The following is a 23,487-nucleotide window of genomic DNA, read 5'->3' as shown; positions in this document are numbered from 1 at the left end:
TTAATAAAATCAGGCTACCTTATTTTTATTTAAAAATTCTCTAATAAATATTTCCATTTGAGCAAAATATTTTTCCTATCTTTATACTTGTTAGGATATGAAAGACGACTCGGATAACGAAAAACGACAACAGATCCATCATATTAAGAATCTCTATGCCTTCAATCTCTTCTGCCAAAAACGTTTTGATGAATCTATGCAGGTCTTTGCTAAGCTTGGGACAGGTAACTTATTTGGACTTGAAGGAGGGTGGGTATGGGAGATGATGGTAACCAGGGGTCATTTTGTAGAAAAAGAGCTGGAGGAACTCATTAGCATAACTCAATAGCATATGCCTCGCCTCTTGCCATCACCGGAAGTGTGTCATTAGTATAACTGATTTGCATATGCCACACCCCTGACATCACCTATTCTGGCTGTTTTGGACCCGATCCTGGCCATTCAGGGCCAAAATTGGGCCCCAAATGGCAAAAAGGGGCTGAAAATGGTCAGGATTGGGCCTCTGATGAGCAGGAGAGTGATCCACCACCTGTCAGGCCGTTTCGGCCCCAATCCAGGCCGAAACGGGCCCAAAATGGCCGAGAGTCGGGTGGGTGGGGCCACCTGACATGTGACCTCTTTGGGGAACTGCCAGAACTGCATTCCTGTGTGTTCCCTCTCGAAATGAGCCCTGATGGTAACTTTGAAGTCTGATGCTTAACTTGTATGTAAAGGGAGCTCTTAGAATTCAGGGACTCTTTCACATTGAAGTTTAAAAAGTGAAATTGCTGGCCTGGTAAAGTATAAGTGTAAATGCTCTGGAACTGCTGGCTTGTCAAAGAACACCAGATCCTGTGGCTTTGCTGAAGCTCAGTGGTCATGAACCTGGTCACCATTATAGACAGGAGATGACTGAAGTTCCAGTTAAAGATAGGACAGTCCTATCATTGTTAGGATAGAGAGATGCAGAATTACTTAATTTATACTCTGGAAGACCCTGAGCTCAGAGAAAAACATTCTTTCTCTGAGAGCAGAACTATAAAATTCTCAAATTGCAGTCTTGGAGGAGGTGAATTTCCTTTGTGGAGACAAGTAAGATGGGGAATGACCATTTGCCCATCTGCCAGGAAGGGGCAAGATAGATGGCATTTTGGATATAGTGAGTGGGTTCACATTAATTAGATTGGAGAAAGGTACACGTAGTGATCTACTCCCAGTTTCAAAGTTTAACCTTCCCACTTAGGACAGGGAGGGTTAAAAGGTCTGAACATCCTGTCAGAAGTGTGCAATCCAAGGGCTGGGAACAGGGAACAAGTGGAGAGAAGTCTGTCTTGACCAGCTTCTGTTTCAAAGTTCCTGGGGCCTGAACAGAGAGGATTCTTATATTACAGATGCTAATTTCAGCTCTAATCAGCTGCATTGTATGTTTACATCCTGGTGCTCTCCCTTGTAAAACTCCACTCTCCTTTGGTTGAGAGCCAAGCTACAAGTGACGTCTGACACAGGTTGGACACTTGTCAGCTTCCCTCAAGTTTTGATGGGAAATGTAGGCATCCTAGTCTTGCAGCTGTAATGGAGAGCCAAGCTGTAAAACCAAGATGCCTACATTTCCAATCAAAACTTGAGGGAAGCTGACAAGTGTCCAACCTGTGTAAGGTGTCACTTGTAGCTTGGCTCTGAGATATAAGGCTCTAAGATCTCCATCCCTTCTTGTGTCTGAAGAAGGGAGCTCTGACTTTTGAAAGTTTACACACTGAAAATCTTGTTGGTCTCTAAGGTGCCAGTGGACAGAAACTCTGCTGTTCTGCTGCAGACCAGCATGGCTACCAACCTAACTATTCTCTGTGGAGCATAAGTTTAATTAGTGGAGTATGACATAGTTTCTGTTTTTTTGTAATTGGAACTGTGGTCGTATTGAGCTTCTGTAAATGAATTCAGAAACTTAAAGGGTCTTAAGTTATTTATGGTGTATGTCAGAAACCCTTGCAAAGTGAACTGTGTGCCAAACCTGCTCTTGTTTTAAGTTTTAATTTAAAAGTATTGGGTCAACAATTGTGTATTTTGTTTAGATCCCACCCATGTGATCGGTCTCTATCCTGAACTGTTGCCAAGTGATTACAAGAAACAGCTCCAATATCCCAATCCTGTGCCCGTTCTCTCTCCAGCGGAACTGGAGAAAGCACATTTGGCACTTATAGACTATTTAACTCAGGTAAGAATTTAACACCCATTGTGGACAATCCTGCTCTGTGTGAACAATATATCATAGGCTAGCAAGGAGACTGTGCCTTACTACCTCATGGAATTTCTTTTAAAATATTAGGTGAGCCAGTAGCTTCAGTCTCTGAGGTGTTAGAATATTCACACGAATAGCTAACATGCTTTTTAAAAAATCACTCATGATTGCTATGCCATCTGTTTGCTTGTCTGCTGTTGGTGTTTGTACAAAAGACATATCTCTTCCCCCAAGGAGCTCATAATCCAAATTTGTCCCTGGGAAGAGATAATAAAAGGGGAGGGGAGAGGGCAAGGCTCAGAAATCAATAGAAAGAAATGGGAGAAGCCAGGAGAATGAGAAAGGAATAAGCAAATGCATTTGAGTTACAAGGCTGTAATAGCAACTGGGTCGATATAGGAGAGGTTTGGCATTTGCTGCTCTTGACTCTGACTCTTAATTTCCTCAGAAAAGAAATCAGTTGGTAAAGAAACTGAATGACTCAGACCATCAGTCCAGCACTTCTCCCCTCATGGATGGCATCCCCACCATCAAATCCAAGAAGAAACTGCTGCAGATCATCGACACAACCCTGTTGAAATGCTACCTCCATGTGAGTGCTCTGTTTCTGAAAGATGGGCCCCTGTGACATATCAGGCATTTTGTGCTTTGGGGGATTAGGAATAGTGTGAAAGATTTCAGTTGAGTTTAAGGCCCTCTGTGAGTTTACGGAGATGAAGGTGGAAGACCGAACAGTTAAGGTTGCTCTGGATGAGCTGTCTTTATGGTTGATCCAAATGTGTATTTCCTGGTCATAGGGAAAGGGAAGGAAACCCAATTCCAATTTGAAGAAGAAACTAGCTTTGCACGTTGCAGATTTAACTGATCCTTTCATGATGTCAACAAGAAACAACTTCTTCTTTCCATATCTCCAGAGAATTTGCACTTAAAGTTTCCTTTTTAATTAATAAGGCAATGAATGAACAGATGCAGCGCTTTTACAGAATAATAATAATTGAAAAGCAGACAGACATCCTATAATGTATGTTTGTATGTGAGGGAGGTGGGGGGGGGGAGAGAGAGAGAGAGAAGTAAGCTAGCTAACTTTTGGTCACCTCTATGCCAAGAGGAAGTCAGGCTCACTCATACCTCCTTGAGATCTCATTTTAGATGTCCCTAATCAAAGATAATTCCAAAGTGGTGGCCTTGTTGGTCTGTTGCAGCAAAAAATAAACAGGAGCCTTGTGGCGCCTTAAAAATTAACAAAATTTTATTCAAGCATATAGATAGTGAACACTTTATCAGACTCTTTGGAAGTAGGCTCTGTTCCACTTTATGCTGGAATACTATTTTGAAATACCATTTCGCTCGTTGATTTGAATTGGAAGTAGACACCAATGCTTTGCAGTTTATTTTATAATAAACCTTTATAAATGTTAAGTTCCCACATCTTAGGGGCAGATCAAGCAGAGATGACGATGGCACCGCAGTGTTGTTCCTGGATCTGGGTTCTGTGGTTTTCCTGTGGCGTGGGGAATAGTATTTTGAGTGTGCACGCTGTGCATGGTGCTCCTTTGGCTCTTACTGCAGAGGCAGCTGCAGCACTGCTGCCACAGTATGCCATTGCAGTTTTCTACTGCTCATATGGAGGTAATTACCACTCAGTTCAACTGGCTATCAATAAGTAGCCGGGCAGGAGTTTCCGACAAAAGACATTTACCAAACAAGCAACCTATGTTCTGCTTGATTTTTAGTTGCACCAGGATTTTTAGTGAGTACTGAGTTTACATTTCAGAGTAGAAATAATGCAGTGGATCCAACCAGTTTTTTCACTCAGTCTGACCCAACTCCCCTCCTTACTCCAGCCACTACCTTACATGGCTTTTGACCATCCGGGTCTCATGATCTGCAGCCTAACCATTTTGGCTTGTCATAGGACCCTTTTCTATCACCCTGATATAGGGTAAATTTGTAGTTGTTCATATCGAATCTTGATGATTGGTTACTTGGACTCTATCATTTTATTTTCAGCTCTGTTTTTGTTTTATCATTTACTTTTGTAATGATTTTTGGTTAAACAATAAGACCAGGTCAAAGTGGAGAGCCTGTGGATTGGTTGCTTGGATGTTGCAGATAAAAAGTTGGGTAGAGAAGGAAGAGATGCTGCATTTAAAAGAAAAAAAGCAGGAGGGATATTCTTTAAAACTATAGATACCTCCCTCCAAAGTGTTGGAATGAAATGGATGGCAAGCTTTGAACAGTTCCTTACTTATAACACCCTGTGCGAAATGCTTAGTAAAAGGTTTTATATTAAATGTCCTAGATAGTACTTGCTGAAGTAAATATCTTCCTTTTCTTGATTTGCAGTTTGGTGTCTTTGGGGTACATAATAAACTTTTTGATTTCCTTAAATTACTCCTCTCTTCTGGCAGACCAACGTAGCCCTAGTGGCACCACTGCTGCGCCTGGAGAACAATCATTGCCATATTGAGGAAAGTGAGCTTGTGCTCAAGAAAGCCCACAAATACAGCGAACTGATAATCCTGTATGAGAAGAAAGGTCTGCATGACAAAGGTTAGTGGGGGGGAGTGGTTTGGGCCCAAGCCTTCTATATATGGGAGCAAGTTCACAAAAGTGATCTTTGCTGCCTTTCCCTTTGCAGTCTCCTCTGCTGCCCCTCTTCCCCTCCCTGACCCCTGAAGGTCAAGGTGCTCTTTACCCACATGGGATGTGGTGTGGAGTGCTACAGCATGAAGGGAGAATTGGCAGAATTTTCCACCTCCATGTCAGCTTTTGCTTCATCACAAAACTAATGTTGATAAGAACAAGAAGGCTGGGTTATAAAGGTCTAGAACTGCTTTTGGGGGTAGGGTGGAGATGGTACTTGTACTTCGTGGAGCATCCTTCAGTTCTCAAGCTCCATAGGCCTTCACGGCACGCCAGAGAAAATTTTTTAATTTAATGTGGACATTCCTGATCAAATGGATTGTGCTTTAGTGCAGAGGAAAACTGACTCCCTGTAGTTTGCTGGTGGTTAAGTAATTTTTGTTTTGTGTTGATTAATAAACGTTTGTCTTGAGAAAAGTCAGGAAACTGCTTAACATAAGGGATGATCTCCATTGTGCTTTCTTCTGTTTTGCTAAAGCTTTGCAGGTGCTAGTGGATCAGTCAAAGAAAGCTAACTCACCTTTGAAGGGCCATGAGAGGACAGTACAGTATTTGCAGCATTTGGGTGAGTGCAATTAAGAAGAGTAACTTAATTTTAAATCTTATTTCTGCTTTTCAGCCAAACAAAAGTCCCTCAAGGCAGCTCACAAAACAGTTAAAACTAACTTAAAATACTGTTGGTAATAATATTCAGGTTAATCAGTCTCATAAAATAAGAAACTATATCTGGTTTTCACATTGTTGAATAAAACAGCAGATGCAGCCATCAACTCAGCCAGAACGTAAGAAAAGTGAATGTTTTCATTGGGTTCAGAAAATTCTGAAAGACATGGAAGGAGTGCATGCAGAAATTCCCCAGGATTCCACAGAAAAGCTCTGCTTGTGGAAGGCATCCCATCCATGGAGGATGAATTCCTCTACTACCCTCCCTTCTGCTGCTACCCAGAATACCCTTAGTAGCATGAACCCCTCAGTAAGGAGATGACGCTTGTATGGCAGAAGGCACTTTGTAAGGTGCTCTTGAGCTAAGATCCTTTAGAGCTTTGAATAAAAATTGGCCCTTTGTCTACATGTTTCCAAGCTCAGTTCATTGGAGCATTTTTAGTATGCTCTGAAGCTTACCCAGTCAAAAAGCTAGTGTTTATATGGAATGTATACAGGGGTGTGCCAAACTGTCGCGCGCACCTTGTTCTATTCATTGGGCATGTCCTTGAAAAGCTGCATCTGCTTTCTTTCTTGTTTCAGGCACAGAGAACTTGCATTTAATATTTGCTTATTCTGTTTGGGTGCTTAGAGACTTTCCTGAAGATGGATTGAAAGTAAGTACACTTGCTAACATTTCAAAAGGAGGCAAAAAAATTTAAGGTTTGTCCATTTTCTATTCTGAAAGCAAAGCAAATGCAACTAAGTGAGCTGTGGTAGTATTTTGCCTCGGTCAGCTCACAATCCAGTTCTTGAACTATGTTAAGAGTAAACACTCTGGAGGTGTGATGTAGTGGTTAGATTGTCAGACCTGGGTTCAAATCCGCCATTTGCTGTGCAAGATTGCTTGGTGACCATGGACCAGTCATGCAGTGTCTGCTCACCCTGCCTCAGAAGATTGATAAAAAGGAGGAGGGGGGGGAATGATGTAAGCCACTTTGGTTCCTCCTTGATAACAAGAGTGGGGTATAACTAAGTAAATAAATGTTATGAGCCTGACATGGAAGCTACTTTACATTGATCTAAATGGCAGCTGTTCCTACAATGCAAGCCATTCATGTGCAGTAGCTCTTCATGCATCTGGGACCATTTCCACCCTGCTGCCACATAAACCTCCCCCCAAACCTACCATACTTAAGCCATGTTGGAAAGCTGCAAAATAGGTTGGACAAAACACTGTACTTACTGTGAGGGTTTCTTCTTATCTGTTGATTGGAAGATATCCTTAGCATTGTGTTGCGTGCCTCTGTTGTGCATGTAGCGAATTTGCACAACAGCATTTGATGCAACATCTCTGCAGTCCTTGCCATGTGCTTTTCGTTTATCTTCTTGAAAGCCTGTTTTGCTTGACCTCACTTGCCTTCTTTAAAAGAGTTTTTGAGTTCCATAAGAGTAACCTAGCTCAAGTAGTTCTGTGTCTTGAGAAAGTGAAGTTGGCATGGGCTGCATCAAATCTCCATTGTTCACTGGTTAGGTGATTGCTAGCAACAGTCCAGAGAGGATAGCCATGTTAGTAATCTGTTGCTGTCAAAATCATTATAGTGGTACCTTTTAAAGGCTCTGGCTCACAAAAGCTTGTTAGCCGTTAAGATGCCACAGGACACATTTTGAGGACTAAACCATGCATTTTTTTTTAATAGAGAAAAACTTGCTGGGGGTGGAGAGAGTAGAAAGGAGAAAAGGATCACCACTAGCAATCTCTGACCTTATGTTGTGCTCTGTAGAGTTTGCTCTGGAAGCAGTAATGTAGCTAGACTTATAGGGAAGTCTCATTGGTTGGCTTAAAATATGTATCAGTGGATTGCATGTTCTATACTAGAAGGACCAAACAGTAAACATAAAAATCATCTAGAACATACCCTGTGCAAAATATTTTGAAAACAGTATTTTGCACAGGATTGCAGCTGTCCTACTGTATAGTGTGCTGTCTGAGGATCCTTTGAGGAGCTGCTGTGCATCATTTACGGACTCGTGAATTAAAACCTTTGATTATAGATGTGTACATATCAACCTACGACTTCTGTCTGGCAGATATTTACAGAAGACCTTCCTGAGGTGGAGTCGCTCCCCCGTGAAAGGGTTCTTAACTTCCTGCGAGAGAACTTTAAAAGCTTGGCTATTCCTTACTTGGTAAGAACACAGATTGTATCAATGTGCTTTGGTCTGATAAGTAGTTCTTGCACATCAAACCTCATGGATTTCTAAAGATAAATGAATTGTATTAATAAATTTAAAAATAATCTATAATATATTAGGGGCTAATCTGTGAGATGTTTTTAATCATTATTTTGGGGGGAGTTTCTATCTTAAATGAAGGGATATAAAATGGTTTGTCTTGATCATTGTCATTTTAAAAATTGTCTTCTACATAATTATGTAGAAATATGTCTTCTACAATCAACTCCCATACATCAGATATGTCTATGTATTCACAGGAACATATAATCCATATCTGGGAAGAAGCTGGTTCAGAATTCCACAATTGCCTTATTCAACTTTATTGTGAGAAAGTGCAAGGCTTAATGAAGGCATATCTCACCACTTTTCCTCCAGGTAATGCATGGTCTACTTCAACATAAAAAAATATGATGGACCTCATACCAAACCATTTAAAAGGGAGGTTGTAGACAAGGCATATTTCGGGAAGGGTGGGTTTGTAGATTCCTGACAGCTAGTTCTGTGTAACACGTTTTGTTTCTTATTCGATGTTGCCATTGGTCTTTTTCATATAAAATGATCAGAAATGTCTTACTGTCATTCAGACAGAGAAATGATCCTGTATCCTATCACATCTAATAGGAATAGACTGTATGGATAACTTAATTTTGCCTTGTATTTTGAAGTTGTTAACAGATGCTGTTCTTCTTGCCTTATAGATAAAACACCAGTGCCAGCTGGAGAGGAGGAAGGAGAACTAGGAGAGTACCGGCAAAAACTTCTTTTTTTTCTTGAAACTTCCAGTTGTTATGATGCTGAGCAACTCATCAGTGACTTTCCCTTTGATGGTAAGAGGTGATCAAGTAACGTTGAAGTCTTTTTGTGCTGGGCCTCAAACTGCTGAGTTTATAATAATAACTGCGCTAGACAGATTAGAACAAAGTCAATGTATTATTATCCCTGGGACCGAGAGGAGTGGCTTACTCAAGACCACCTGCTGAGCTTATGGCATTAGTGGGATTTGAACCAGCAGAGTGTTGATTCTCACCCCAACCACTTAACCACTATGCTGTGTTTATTGCAGTGAATACAGAATGAACTATACAAGTATAATTGATGAGAGAAGATTCTCTTTCATGTCTCTGCTGGCCTGTGGCAGAAGAGTTGCTTCTGTATGCAACAGCCATTTGTAGATATGTCTCCTGTAACTACAGAAGATGATGATGATTTATTTATTTACAGTCCACCTTTCTCATTGAGGTGGTGGATTATACAGTGCAAGTGAAAATATAATTTAATCAACAGCTAGAACATTTATGGAGTAAGGTACAATAATGAACAACTATTCAGTGAAAGACATACAATGGGGTACAATAGCTTCCTTTATTCTAAGCTCAATATCCAAGATGCCTGTTTGTTGGAATGAAGAGTATATATGACTGAAAAATGGCATACAGTAAAATAAACAAATGTTGCTGCTGCTCTAAAATAGTCAGAATTTGCTGTTGAGGCTGTTCCTGTAATGTAATGGCTTACATTACAGGAACATGACTTCTCCCAAGACAAGTATTTCTCCTCATTCTCTGCTGCTTAGTTTCTGCTGCCTTCTCATTAATTTTCATGACCTAGTCTCATAGTCTCATTTTGCCAGGTGATGTTGCCATTGAGTTTAGTAACTGCTATTTTGTTCTCTTACTCTCAGGCCTTCTAGAAGAACGTGCATTGCTGCTGGGGCGGATGGGAAATCATGAACAGGCACTCTTTATATATGTGCACATCTTGAAGGATACCAAAATGGCTGAAAAGTATGTTGTTGTTTTTGATGTGCTGCTTCAGTCAGTGTTTCTTAATTGCCTGGATAGGAGGTTTTATATATATGTAAGCTACAATCTCAAGTTGCATAGTTTCCACCTTAGCTTGGCTTTCTGTGCAGCTGACATTACCATAGTTTAAATGTTGCACTGTCTTGTACCTTTCCCTCCGGATACAGTAAAATATTGGACTTTAAGCAGATACCTGCATTAATGGCTAATTTCTCAGATTTATGCTGGACACCTGTTGCCAGTAAAACATTATTTGACTTGGTTTCTTGAAGACCACTTTAATGTTAATCTTGTGATTTCTCCGTTTGTTTTGGAGTAAAAACCTATATTGGTGATAAAGAGTGCTGTCAAGTCATACCTGACTTACAACAACCCTTGCTGAGGTTTTTTAAGGCAAGAGACTAACAGAGGTGATTTGCAGTTGTCTGCCTCTGTCTTCTTTGGAGGTCTCCCATCCAATTACTAACCAAGTCTGACCCTGCTTAGCATCCAAGATCTGAAAACATCAGGCTTGCCTGGACTGTCCAGGTCAGAGTGAAAAACCTATATCAGATCATTATAATTAGAAAGGAAGCTCTAGTAGGTAGTGGGTAGAAATAAAGCACTTTGGCAAGAGCTAATAAAATAAGCAGAAATTAGCAAGTGTATTGATTGATACACAGATGATGATCCCCTAAAAAGGTAAAGATAGCTTATTCTGTATTTGATTCATGGTCATCAGTTGCCATGTTTTTGCTCTCATTCTGCAAAATGGAAAGTACATTCAAATGCTGTTCAGTATTCTCTGGTAATTGTTAGCTGATATGTCTGAACAAGTAACTCTGTCACATGATGGGTTTTGACCACTCTGAATTTCCTGTTGATACTGTTTCAGTTACTGTCACAAACACTATGATAGAAACAAAGATGGCAACAAAGATGTGAGTATTTTATTTCAATCATCTCGAAATTAATGCTGTATATTTTATAAAACATGTTTTTCTTAGTTGTCCAGTTTTGTAATGTTAAACAAATTGTATTAGTGGTGCTTGAAACAAAGAAGGTTTATGTTATGAACAAATGAGATTGCAAGATTTGAATCTGGTAAGTAACTTAGAAATGAGCCATGAATATATTGCTTCTCTATTATATAAATTATTTTGTATACACAGCAACAAACTCTTCTCATCTACCTCCATGAATTGGCTTGTCTCATTACATTTTTTGCTGGTCTGTCAAGATCCATTTCCTCCCCAATTTTGTATGATCAGTCCTGAAGATTATACTTGATGGATTCTACTTTCAAGATTGCTTTGCAAACAAGGTTAAATATTTGGCCTGGGTCAGTGTTCACAGATGTACAGACTGACATAGAGCCATGTTCTGGAACACAGGAAACAAAATTGTGGAAATCTAAGGCTAGGAATACTTAATTTTTTCTTTAATTGGCATACTGGAGGCTATAATTTGTGCCAAATTTAACAGTTGCATTAAAGGCAAGAAAAGTTATTGGAAAACAGAGTTTTCATGCATGAGCACATTCTGATAAAAGCAGATTTTTAGGATGTGGCAGCCAGGAAATCTTATAGGTTGGTTGGTTTTTGTTCTTTTCAGTGTTGTTGGTGCTACAGACAAATTGACACTAAAGCTTTTAAAACTTGGGGAGTGATGTAATTTAACAGCTGAAGTTCTGTTAACTCCACAGCAAGGGCCTGTGATTGCTCTGTGTATAGGAGCTCTGATGCCCACACTGCCTGGAATGGCTTGACTTCTTCCATTGAAGAGGTAGCCCGTCTACTAGCTTTTTCGTTTTACAGACATGGATCAGTTCAGTCCACTGAATCTGTAGAAACCATTAGGAACTGCACAAGCATATTGGAAGGCTTCTAAATCCTGGACTGGATAGTGAGAGTTTGTTTATCATAGCATGTCTGTGACAAATGCCATGTGACCACCCTTGAATTTTAACAAGAATGAGAGTTGTTACTGTTGCAAGGTGAAATGGGCTTCCCTCAGTTATCAGCTGGCATGCTCACTGCCAAGACATTTTATTATTTAATTTATTCATAAACTGCCGGCTCACTGACACTTGAGGCAGATTACAAAATATAAAATCAATGCAGTCAGACAGTATAAGACATCCAGTTTATAATGCAATAGGACTAGGACTGCAAAATTAGAAGATAATGCAAAAAAACCCCAGTATAAGATAAGACATAACATAAACAATGTGAGAAAGGATTAAAAAAAGTAGAAGACAGTGTAGTAAGAGCAAGATAAACATGCAATAAACACTGGAATAGACTCCTATTCCATTTATAAATGCATCCTCCAGAACCATTCCATTATACTACAGAGATTTTCATCAGCGGTTTGTTTTGTATCATACAGGTATACTTGTCTCTACTCCGGATGTACCTCTCACCACCTAGTGTTCATTGTTTAGGACCAATCAAGATGGAACTTCTGGAGCCTCAAGCTAATCTCCAGGCTGCATTGCAGGTTTTGGAGCTTCATCACAGCAAGTTGGACACTACCAAAGTAAGGATATTTTTAGAATAGTGATGTGGGTGGTACACAGGTTGTGATGCTTCTGCATGAAGAAACAAATTTCTGTATGTGAAATAGCCTTTCTCCTTCCGCAAGCACTTCACAGAAGATAATCTGTTTCTAGTATGTGACATTGCTCCATGAGCATAAAACTTTGCAGGAAGTTTTTCCTCTACTTGAGGCCATACTGCGGAATCGCAAAAATGAAAGACGAGAGGAGCAGGAGGACTATTGGAAAAGCTTGAGTACCAAGTATCATGCTAGTTTTCTTTCTATTGTGTCTCTAGGCAATAAACCTCCTCCCAGCCAACACTCAAATTAGTGAGATCCGAATCTTCCTGGAAAAGGTCCTTGAAGAAAATGCACAGAAGAAGCGATTCAATCAAGTACTTAAGAACCTTCTCCATGCTGAATTCCTGAGAGTATGCATTCATCTTTTTCATTCATAATTATCAAAGGGGAGATTTAAAACAAATACTTGAGGTATGTCTGAGGCATGCCTCCAGAGAGGAGAAATCGCTGGCCATTTGTAATAGCAAAAAATCACATTAACTTACAATATGTGACATTTAGGTGCGTCTACTTAATTGCTGCCTTCAACTCATTATTTTTTTGTTTTCCATAGATACAGGAGGAACGGATTGTACACCAGCAAGTAAAATGTATAATCACAGAGGAAAAGGTTTGCAGTGTATGTAAAAAGAAGATTGGAAATAGGTATGTGAAATAGGATCACAAGAGCATGTTTATTTTTGTGTTATCATTGTGACCCCTTTCATTCCATTCTTTATATTTCTCTTGTCCCTGATTAGTTTTGTTAGTGAGCCAGTTTGGTGTAGTGGTTAAGAGCGTGAGACTTATCTGGAGAGCCGGGTTTGATTCCCCACTTCTCCACTTGAAGCCAGCTGGTTGACCTTGGTCTAGTCACAGTTCTCTGGAGCTCTCTCAACCCCACCCACCTCACAGGGTGTTTGTTGTGGGGATAATAAAGACATGCTTTATAAACCACTCTGAGTGGGCATTAAGTTGTCCTGAAGGGCGGTATATAAATCAAATGTTGTTGTTGTTATTATTATTGTTTCTTTTCTGCCCCTGTCACATGGACTGTTTGTACACCATTGACACAAAAATTTAAAAACTGTATAAATTCTACTGGAAAAAAAATGCTGCAAGGAAACAGAAAATGGTGCCTCAATTGGGAGTGAGAAGCAAAACAGGAACTAGGATTTTTGAGTAAACAATGGGTGGGTAGTGAAATTAGGTAGCATCCCTAAAACTACTAAACCTGTAATGTAGAAATTGCTATTTAGCCTGTTTTTTGCAGAGATTTCTGTAGAAGAGTAGTGGTATGGAGTTGACATCAGTTTGGCTGCTGAGGCAGATCCAAATCTATACAATTTAATTCTTTGTGTAATCTCATTGTCGAGATGAAATTAATTTAAGGGTGAGCAGCTTAGGATATATGAGCTTAGTCCCACATTCTGTCCTGATTATTATGTGATTTCCAGTTTTTTATTGCCAATATTGATAGTTTTGAAGCTGTTTTTTAAAATCCATATGCTCCACAAACTACTTATACAAGAGTACATATGTACAGCAAGCATGCACAGCTCTACACAAGAACGAGTAGGAACAAAGCTTTAAGAACAGTGGTAGAGAGGTTTTGATACAGACATTACAGAATCAGTAATTCTCTGAGGTTTAGATATATTAGATCTAAGCCTTTCTAAAGATAACCTAATAAAGCTTTATTATTTGTAGTGAAATGTACGTGTGAAAATCGTAACATAACTATATTTAACCTGATAAAGTGACTTTCTTCTTTCCATAGTGCCTTTGCCTACTATCCCAATGGAGTAGTTGTGCATTATTTCTGTTCCAAAGAAGTGGGTGCAACGGACACCTGAAAGGAATAGCATATATAACATGAACTGCAGTATGATGCTTATGTGGAAGGAGAGAGAAGAGGCGATTAAACAAGCAAAGGCATCTCTGATCTTCTGAGCCCTGTTGCTTTCAAATGACTTGAGGCCAAAGCGGCTTCATCAGATCACTCTTCTTGTACCCTGCCAGTATTGGCTTAGTACAATAAACCACGTCTGCCTGTTCTTCAATATACTTGCCAGTAGGATAACCTCAGCCCTCAAGTGTGAGGAAGGAAGAAAATAGCAATGAGTAGCCATTGCACTCCAGTTCTTGCAGCAGTAATCTTTAGACAAGTCTCAAATATTGACCAAGGAAAGTCAAGACATGATGAAAATGATAATGGATGGGAGATATGTTTTGTGTTGGATTCTGTATTCCAGTCATAGAAGAAAAAACTTTTTGTCAGCGTTGTATTGAGATTTACTTAATCAGCATTGTATTGCGATGTACATCTATCAGACATTTGGAGGCTGGTACTTCTAGAAAGACTTGTTCCTGGATTTCCTCCTTCCTAGTGTTAGGAATAAGTAGATATTGTCCAGAGAATTCTTACCCTTTGTACCCAGAGTAGTTATCAGTAATATAAGAATGTTCCAAGGGTTATAATCTCATACAGTGTGATTGAAACTGTTTTCTCCCTTTTCAGTTTGCTTTCAAGAAGTATGTAAATACAGACTCTTTGCACTGTGTATAGTTGTTTCTGTTACTAATGTAATGAAAAGTGGCAATGATTGTCAGAAGGGACAGGGAACAGGCATCTACACTTGTACCAAAAATTAAAAACAACCCGTTAGCATTCTCACTCTGAAAAATTAGGTGTGTGTGTATCTTACTGCTCAAGCAGTGGCAATTTGATGTTGCCATTGCTTGTAAATTCAGTGCTTTTTATTCAGTCTCTAACTTCTAATTAAACTAGACACTTACTTCAGTTGTGACTATTTTGAGTGAACTATATCCCATTCAAACTGATGCCATCTGTGGCTTTGTGTACCCAGATCACTTTAATATTGGAAAATTCTGGTTTGCACATGGCCTTACAGGCTGTAGTATTTGTTTTAACGTTTTGTTTCCCCCAAAAAAATTTAATCTGGAAAGGTAATATAGATGTATATTAGTGTTCACTTCATGCTAAGAGCAATTGGTTCAGATTAGTTGTATTGGGAAATTTCCTCAACATCTCAGTCCAGCTAGTACTTACATCATTCAACTAGTTTGGGCATAGAATTAATTTCCAGGTTTTGCCAAAAATCCACAGTTGTCTCCCAACAAGTAGGCTGAGGAAATTAAGGTACAGTAAAGCCTTCCTGTATGCTGTCTGGATTTCTCCAAGATATCCCCTGACTTGTTGAAGCACAAGGATAAATATAATGCATACTGAAATTTCTGTAAAACAGCTTGGTCTTCTGTAGCAGTTGCTTCCCTGATTTTCTCCATGACATTTTCATTATTGTATATCCTCAAGGTCATATCTACTGCATTTTGGGCAGTAAATCTTACTGTTGGGTTTGGGATTGGCTCTTGTGTGAAACTTTTTTTTGGTTGTTCCTTCTATTTTTTCTGCTTGAAGAAGAGAACATAAACAATGCCACTGGATTTTGTTTGTGCATTTATTCAGATACCTTTGTTAGGTACTAGAGATTGGGCTTGGAGATGGAACCGTATACATAACCAACAACAGAAAGCTAATGTATAAAATCAATAATCTGTGTAGCCCATTCTGACCCTAACAATGCACAGGTGACTGTTTGCTGCCATAAAACTCTGTGCTGCATTGAGGCTTCTCAAATGTACTTTTTCACAATGAAGCTTCTATGTGCCTTGTTTCAGCTTAGTTACATATTTTTTGCAGAGATGTGGCTTGTGCTATAATTGCCTGCAGATAAGTCTTGCACAGTATCTGGGACATTAATTGTAAACCAGGTTTATTTAAAGCAATAAATTATTATGAAAATTTGAGAAATCAACACATTTGTGCTGCCTACTTTTTTAAAAGTAATTTTCAAAATTAGTGCTGTGTATTGATACTTAATCTCAAATTGTTATTAGTGTTTTAATGAAGATTGTGCAAGTCAGGTTAAGTGTATTGACAAGCCACTTCCAAAAGATAAAGCCCAGGTTCTAGACTACAACACTTAAAAAAAAACTTGAACAGATTACGTTTCATGCAAGGCTTTTGAAATCTTCACGCACAATTTGAGTAACTTGCTTTCTCCCTTAGGCATTTCCTGTATGTGATCACAGCGTCCACGGTTCTTTACAGCTCAGTAAGACCACATATTGATTGAGGGCAATTAGCATGCTGAGGTGATGAAATAGAAGGCAAAGTTAAGGTATATCTGATGAAGTCCTTGAAAACTGTAACGTTTCTCAAACAGGTCTGGTGAAGATATGTATACATTTTCTAAATAAATTACTAGATTAAGGAAGAAGTAAATTAACCAACCTGAGTTTTATCATCAAGATTTTCTCTTGTCAGAACTCGAGGTGACACAAAATTCTCAAAGGTTCATAATAAGGGTACAAGAAATGCACATTACATGATTTGTAAATCTAGATGTCAGAGCTTTCACTTTTGAAGCCCCCATTTTCAGATTAAAACTTTTCTAGGAATTTGAAAATACTTTGATATAGCAATTGCCAAATTTGTATAAATGGTATACAATAGTAGTAGTATTTAAGTAAAAGATGTAAATTAGTTATAAACCACCTGTGTGCAGACCAAATTATCTGGAACTCTGCTCCCTAATCACAGAGGTGAGGACTGCTTGTGGTTATTCACTGGTGAAGAAATGTACTCTACAGCTACTCAAATGTGTCCATTATGAGGTGATATTAGCTGTTCCTAGTGAGACACTTCCTTTCTTGTCATCATACAACATATTACCAGTGTGCTTGTCATCAGCAATCAGTGTTCCTGTACTTCCAGTGTTGCAGCATTCCTTGAATCATAGCTGTAGGAAGATTAAACTGTTGTAATTATGTTCATTTATTACACCTATTGTTTTTCCTGAAAGCTTTTTAAAAATCAAAGTTCTCATTGTCTTCAAATCATGAAGATGCATGCTAGCTCTACAATTCATTCCACAGAAATAACCATTATCTTCTTGATGTGATTTACCATGTTGAAGTACTGTGCTCTAATTGCTGTAGAGACTATACATCCTCTCCACCCTCATTCCCAAATCTCCGGGTGGTTTTGCACTGATACAAGCTGGAATTTAAACTTTTTATCCCAAAACAGTACTAGTGGCTTCAGTGAGACTCCTCTGAGAGAAAGTATTTCGCTCTGAACCTATTTTCATGATTCAAGCTCAGCCATGTGATATGATAAGCAACTGAGCTCTGTATAGCCTTATCTTTTCTCTGGGACCACAACTAGCCCTCTCATATCTGGGAAATAGTTCCAGGCAAGGTGTGGCTTGAAGGTAGGCCTGAATTACAGTGTACCAGTCAAAGATAAAAAACTACATGGGGTTTATGATTTAATGCTGACACAAAATAGTGTTAGTTGCATTTTTATTTGTTATTTGTTATTTATAGTTTCTCACTGAGACTCAAGGCGGATTACATAGCATGAGATTAGTACAATCAGTACTGAGGACATTTCCACACGGTGTCAAGGACATCACAACGTCATAGGATTTTATAAAGATGTAGCATTAGCAAGGATCTAATACAGAGTTGAAGAATTGCTGAAATAGAATATAATCAGTTCTAGGACAAACATTAGATAACATGAAGCACAGGTAGCATAGGAGTACATATTTGAGCAACAGATAATATGCAAGGCAACATGGTGAAGTCTATGGTCCCTAACTCATTAGTGAAGCATTTGAGACCCCCTCCCTACAATCCTTCCTATTTGAGTAAAAAGTAAAAAATAATCAGCTTTAGGCTGATGTTTAGGATTACAGCTTTAGGTAGGTATGGGGCTGCAATTTCCTACTCAAGCTGACAGCTGAATTCAAGAGTAAAATGAATGTTCTGCCAAGAGAACACAAAACAAACTGATTTCAGTGTGATCACAACAACCAAAATGGAGGTTAAAGGTAGTATGTTGAAATATAGTTGTAGGCTCATGTTATTTGGTCATACAATTGCTTGCCTATAAAAACCTCTGAATTCTGTTTGATAATGTAAAAATATTAGCTTAGATTCTCAGGATGTGTGAAGTCCTCTTGGAAAGTCATTGTTTTAAAAACCTTTGCACATCTTACACCAAAACAAGAGTCCAGTGGTACCTTAATGACTGACAAACTTTATTCCAGCATAAGCTTTTGTTAAAGCCTAGTTATTTAAAAATTCCACTTAAATCTCTTTTTGTAAAAGTTTCTTTTCTATAATACAATCTTTAATCCAATTCATTTTGAATGGCAAAATTTTTTTTTTTAAAAAAATACTGTGCAAACTTCTGGAAGTTTCGAAATGGCTGTGTTGTAAAGAAAGAGGGATTGAGGAATTCTCTAACTAGGGATGAAAAAAGCATATGACAGTTTAAAACTTAATTGTGTTAGTTGACAACTATGTACTAATATATAGTTTTTAAAAAATGACGTATGGTCACTTTGCCGCTCTGTCAGCTTGAAAAAATGTCACAGGAACTCGTGAATGGGATCTGCCTTGGGAGGCAGCTGTCTTCCAGGTAACAGAGCACAGTTGTAACTTGTCCAACGCTGGCAGAACAAACTTAGTTTGGAGAGAAGTTTTTTTTTTAAAAAACCCTCTGATCTTTACAGTCCTATCTTCTTTAGAATCGTTATCACCTTCCTTCTTTCCTTCCTTAACTCTGAACTGAACGTGCCAGGTAGGCATAGAGTAACGCCGAGGTGCTGCGCAAGACACGCCTCCACATTAGCAAAGGTTGCCGCAATCTCCGGGACGCGACGCCGCTGCCAGTTCCAGAGTTGTCTTAAGGCCGGAGGATTTGGCGCTTTCCCCCCCTTTCCCCGCCGCTCGCTCGCCAAGGCGCCTCTGCCTCATGTTCCGCCAGGCGATGTTGGGCCCCCTGTCGTCCCGAATGCTGCCTCTCGTGGCTGCTGTGGCGCTCCAGAAGAAGGAGAGGAAAGAGACTGGCCTCTATCACTGGCGGGTAAGGTGGACGAATTTGCTCGCGGGTAGGCGCCGGGCGGCGGTAGTAGCTTCACACAGACGCTGCCTTTTCTTGGCTGTGCCTTTAAAGTTGTTTTACTGCCTAGAGCAAGGGCATCGTGGGCTGCCTTGGGGAAGCAAATCTATATGTTGGCTTAGATGATCTCCAGATAATAGAGGAAAGGGGGACTGGCTCTTCAATAGTCAGGTGGAAGAAAAAATTAGAATCCCTAGGCTCCCCCTGCTAAACCTTTAAGATAGCAGGACCGTCCCAAGCTCGTCAAGGACCAGGCAAAATTCTTGTGGTGATCACAGTCTGGTGTTTTAAGTAACCCTCGCATGATGTAAAATTCACATTTACTTATGTGGTATAAAACTGACTTCTTGGTGAAACTAACCATCACTGTGTGAATTTTTTCCCCTTTCAAAACCTAGGATCATCACTAAGGGATCATCACTAACTATTCATTATAGATGTTTTTATTTATATTTATACCCTGCCTTTGTGCACCAGGGTCTTATTTAAATGGGCCGTTACTCAGTCAGGACATTATATTTTGCAAGCAGGATGGAGTTGACTGCTGAGCTTATAACTTTGTAAAAGGTATTGTGTTCTATGTTGATTGGAGTGTCAGTTTGGGGTTGAATAAAGTTACTTGCGAAATTTTATAAATAATAAAAACATAGATTCACCCCCAACACGTTTTCTCCACTTCAATCTGTGTAGGTAACACTCACGAATAGCAGTTCTTCCAGTGGCAAGTCCTAAATTTCACTGCTTAATAAGATTTTCAATAGTAGTCAGTCGATACTTCAGTTGTACATTTGCAGCTGTTGTGCTTAGCTTGCTAGTGTCAATGTTTATTCCACATGACCTGATGTGATCTTACAGTAAGGAAGTCAGTTACTTCTGATAATGAGATAACCATTCATAGTCTCTATTCAGTCCCAGCTTGACTGAGTCAGATTTACATATGAATTCCAATTCAGCAGCTTCCCTCTGGATTTTGTTTTTGAAAGGTTTCTGTTGAACTACAGCGACCTTTAAGTGTTTGATGGAATGTCCTGGTAGATTGAAGTGTTCTCCCACTGGTTTCTGGATGTTGCCATTTTTAATGTCAGATTTGTGTCCATTTATTCTTTTGCGCAGAGGTTGGCTGGTTTGTCCAATGTACAGAGCAGATGGACATTGTTGGCACATGAGGGCATATATCACATTGGAGGATGAGCAGTTGTAAGAGCCAGAGACAGTGTAGTTGACGGCATTGGGTCCTGTAATTGTATTTCCTGGGTAGATATAAGGGCAGAGCTGGCATCTGGGTCTGTTGCAGGGCCTGGTACCTGTGCTGGTGACTCTGCTAGCCAATTCATGATTGTAAGTGAGAAGTCGTTTCAGGTTGGGGGGCTGTCTGTAGGCAAGGAAAGGTCTTCCACCCAGGGCTTCTGAGAGAGAGGCATCATTTTCCAGGATGGGTTGTAGATCACTGATGATACGTTGGATGGGTTTGAGCTGGGAACTATAGGTGACAACCAGTGGTGTTCTGTTGTTAGTTCCTTTAGGTTTGTCCTGGAGCAGGCTGTTTCTGGGTACTAGTCTGGCCCTGTCGATTTGTTTCCTCACTTCATTTGGTGGGTACTGTAGTCCCAAAAATGCTTGTTGTAAATCTCTTAAGTGGGAGTCCCGATCAAGAGCATTGGAGCAGATACGATTGTAGATAGGATAATAGTACCATTATACATATATTGAATTACATGGTCACAGTCAGTAGTCAATATGGTTATGGATTCAGCTTCTTTTTCAGCATATTCCTAAATTATTTGGGATGGAAAGTGGAAGAGACAGCAGGGACTGGTTTATTGCATATTTTCCCTTGTTTTGCATTTTTCTCAACTGGAGAGAAGCAGTAGGCCTAGAAAAATAATTAGTGGGCAAAATAATACTCTCTTTAAATTAATTAAGTGAATGAAAATAATGAGACTCAGAAAGAAGCTTTTTTTCCATTTGCTCCATAAGTCCGGGAGCTGGGAATATTACAAAAAAATTAGATGCCTTTATTGTGTTCCTTTTTTCATTTCGTGACTAATATTTTAAAATGGTGGACAGTTAATGGGCAGAACTTTTTTGACTTATTTCTAGTTATGCTACCTTTTAAACATATTTTTGAAAATTATGCTTTGACAAAGTTTAATGTTTGGGCTTATTACCTTTTCAGCGTGAGAAGCACCCTTACTATAACCTTACAGTGAAAATCCTTCGAGCCAGAAACATTAAAGGAACAGATCTATGTAAGTGTCCATGTGTGTATTATGTGGTTTCAATTCTGACTTATGGTGACCTTATTAATTAATGACCTCCAAAATGTCCTATCATTGATAGCCTTGCTTAGTTTGTGCAAACAGGTGGTTGTGGCTTCCTCCTTTCTTACTGCCTTCAACTTTCCCTAGAATAATCGTATTTCTGCATTTCTTCCCCTGTGCTAATCAAGCTAATTACATTGGACCTTGTGCTTCTTCACTCTATTACTTCTTTGCAACACATCTCCCACTTTCTGACGGATATAAAGACTCAGAGATCTTCATTCCTCCTAATATCTGATGAAGGGAGCTTGACTGTCTAAAGCTTATACCCTAAAGCATTGGCTGCGAGTGGAGTACCGAATCAGGTTCAAGGTTTTGGTGTTAACCTACAAAGCCCTATGCAGACTGGGACCGACGTATCTGCGGGACCGTCTCTCACCGTATGAGCTCCGGAGGACTCTCCGATCTGGTGGAAAGCATCTTTTAAGTGTCCCTGGCCCTAGGGAGGCCCGCCTGGTGTCGACCAGGGCCAGGGCCTTTTCGGTCCTGGCCCCGGCCTGGTGGAATGCTCTGTCTTGCGAGACTAGGGCCCGGCAAGATTTGCTTGCATTTCGCCGGGCCTGTAAGACAGAGCCATTCCGCCAGGCATATGGCTGACGCCGGGCGGTGCCCCCCCATTAAGGGGGGGTTAAACCATTGCCCCTATGTGAACACAGATGCTGTTGCCACACTCATTACTACTGCATGTATTTGCTCTGGTAGAACTGCTGTGCGAAACACCAAATTTATGTTATGTGCTGCTTTTTAATTATTTATATTTAAATAGATGATATCAAATATGATATAACATAGTGCTTTTAAATGTTTTTAATGGTATCTGATATTTGTATTTTGTTATCCTCCCTGAGCCTGCGAAAGTGGGGAGGGCGGAATATAAATATAAATTAAATTAAATTAAATTGTTGGTCTTTATGGTGCTGTTGATGTGAATGTTGCTTGTCTACTGCAAACTAGCACAGCTACCCACCTGAAACTGTCTTTTCCAGCGAGTCTTCTCATGATGTAACCAAAGTACAGTGGCATCAGTTTAGTCATTTTAGCTTCTAGGGAGAATTCAGGCTTGATTTGATCTAGAACTCACTTATTTTTTGGCTGTCCGTGGTATCAGTAAAACTGCCTTCCAATACAACACTTCATATCAATCAATTTTCTTCCAGTCAACTTTCTTCACTGTCCAACTCTCTCATCCATACATAATAATTAGGAATATCATAGTGTAAAGTATATTGATCTTGATTTCCTGTGAAACAACTTTACACTTAAGAATATTTTCCAGTTCCTTCAAGGCTGCCCTTCCAAGTCTCAGTCTCCTGATTTCTTGGTTGCAGCCTCTTTAGGTTGATGAACCAAGGAATAGAAAATCTTTAGCAATGTCAGTTTCTTCATTGTCATCCATAAAACTGTGTAGTTCTTTAGTAGTCATGACTTTTGTCTTATTGATATTCAGCTGTAATCCTGCTTTGGCACTTTCTCCTTTAACCTTCATCAGTAGTTGTTTCAAGTCTTTCCTATTTTCTGCTGGTAATATAGTGTCATCTGTCTATCTCAAAATTGTTAATGTTCCTTTCACAGATTTTCACTCCATCTTCATCTAAATATAATCCATCATTTCTTATGATATATTCTGCATATAGATTGAACAGATAAGAGGATACGTTCTTGTTGGACACCTTTGCCGTTTGGAAACCATTCTGTTTCCCATATTCTGTACTAACAAGTAACTTGTCCAGAGTACAGGTTGCACATCCAAACAAATAGATACTGTGGAACACTCATTTCTTTGATTCAGACAGTCAGAAGCTTTGCTGTAATCTATAAAACAGAAACTGATTTTCTTCTGAAACTCTTTGATATGCTCCAGTAACCATTATACATTTGCAATATGATCACTAGTGCCTTTTCCTTTCCTGAATCCAGCTTGAACAGCTGCCATTTCTCATTCCATATATGGTGAGAGTCTTTGTTGTCAAATTTAAAGATTGCTTAGCTTGCATGGAGAATAACTGCGATGGTCCAATTGTTGCTGCAGTTGTTGATGTCTCT

General features: G+C 39.5%; 2 protein-coding genes across 3 annotated transcripts in view; both read left to right on the top strand.

Moving 5' to 3' along the window:
* VPS39 (VPS39 subunit of HOPS complex) overlaps positions 1–15,962 on the top strand; it is a 31,289-nt gene extending 15,327 nt beyond the window's left edge. For both annotated transcript variants that reach the window (XM_054971437.1, XM_054971436.1), the window contains 15 exons: positions 95–224; positions 2,049–2,191; positions 2,664–2,807; positions 4,627–4,768; positions 5,340–5,426; positions 6,107–6,180; positions 7,595–7,693; positions 7,999–8,116; positions 8,440–8,568; positions 9,423–9,525; positions 10,418–10,463; positions 11,914–12,063; positions 12,360–12,494; positions 12,698–12,789; positions 13,904–15,962. In XM_054971437.1, the coding sequence (XP_054827412.1) occupies positions 95–224; positions 2,049–2,191; positions 2,664–2,807; positions 4,627–4,768; positions 5,340–5,426; positions 6,107–6,180; positions 7,595–7,693; positions 7,999–8,116; positions 8,440–8,568; positions 9,423–9,525; positions 10,418–10,463; positions 11,914–12,063; positions 12,360–12,494; positions 12,698–12,789; positions 13,904–13,979 (1,668 nt within the window). In that variant the 3' untranslated portion in view covers positions 13,980–15,962. The remainder of the gene's footprint in view (positions 1–94; positions 225–2,048; positions 2,192–2,663; positions 2,808–4,626; positions 4,769–5,339; positions 5,427–6,106; positions 6,181–7,594; positions 7,694–7,998; positions 8,117–8,439; positions 8,569–9,422; positions 9,526–10,417; positions 10,464–11,913; positions 12,064–12,359; positions 12,495–12,697; positions 12,790–13,903) is intronic.
* Positions 15,963–18,838: 2,876 nt separating this feature from the next.
* LOC129324122 (cytosolic phospholipase A2 zeta-like) overlaps positions 18,839–23,487 on the top strand; it is a 46,268-nt gene continuing 41,619 nt past the window's right edge. The window contains exons 1-2 of the mRNA XM_054971132.1: positions 18,839–19,087; positions 21,300–21,372. Of these exons, the coding sequence (XP_054827107.1) occupies positions 18,977–19,087; positions 21,300–21,372 (184 nt within the window). The 5' untranslated portion in view covers positions 18,839–18,976. The remainder of the gene's footprint in view (positions 19,088–21,299; positions 21,373–23,487) is intronic.

The sequence above is a fragment of the Eublepharis macularius genome, chromosome 2, assembly GCF_028583425.1.
Source record: "Eublepharis macularius isolate TG4126 chromosome 2, MPM_Emac_v1.0, whole genome shotgun sequence".
Lineage (NCBI taxonomy): Eukaryota > Metazoa > Chordata > Lepidosauria > Squamata > Eublepharidae > Eublepharis > Eublepharis macularius.
Note: the sequence above shows the minus strand (reverse complement) of the source record. Positions and strands in the feature narration are given on the sequence as shown.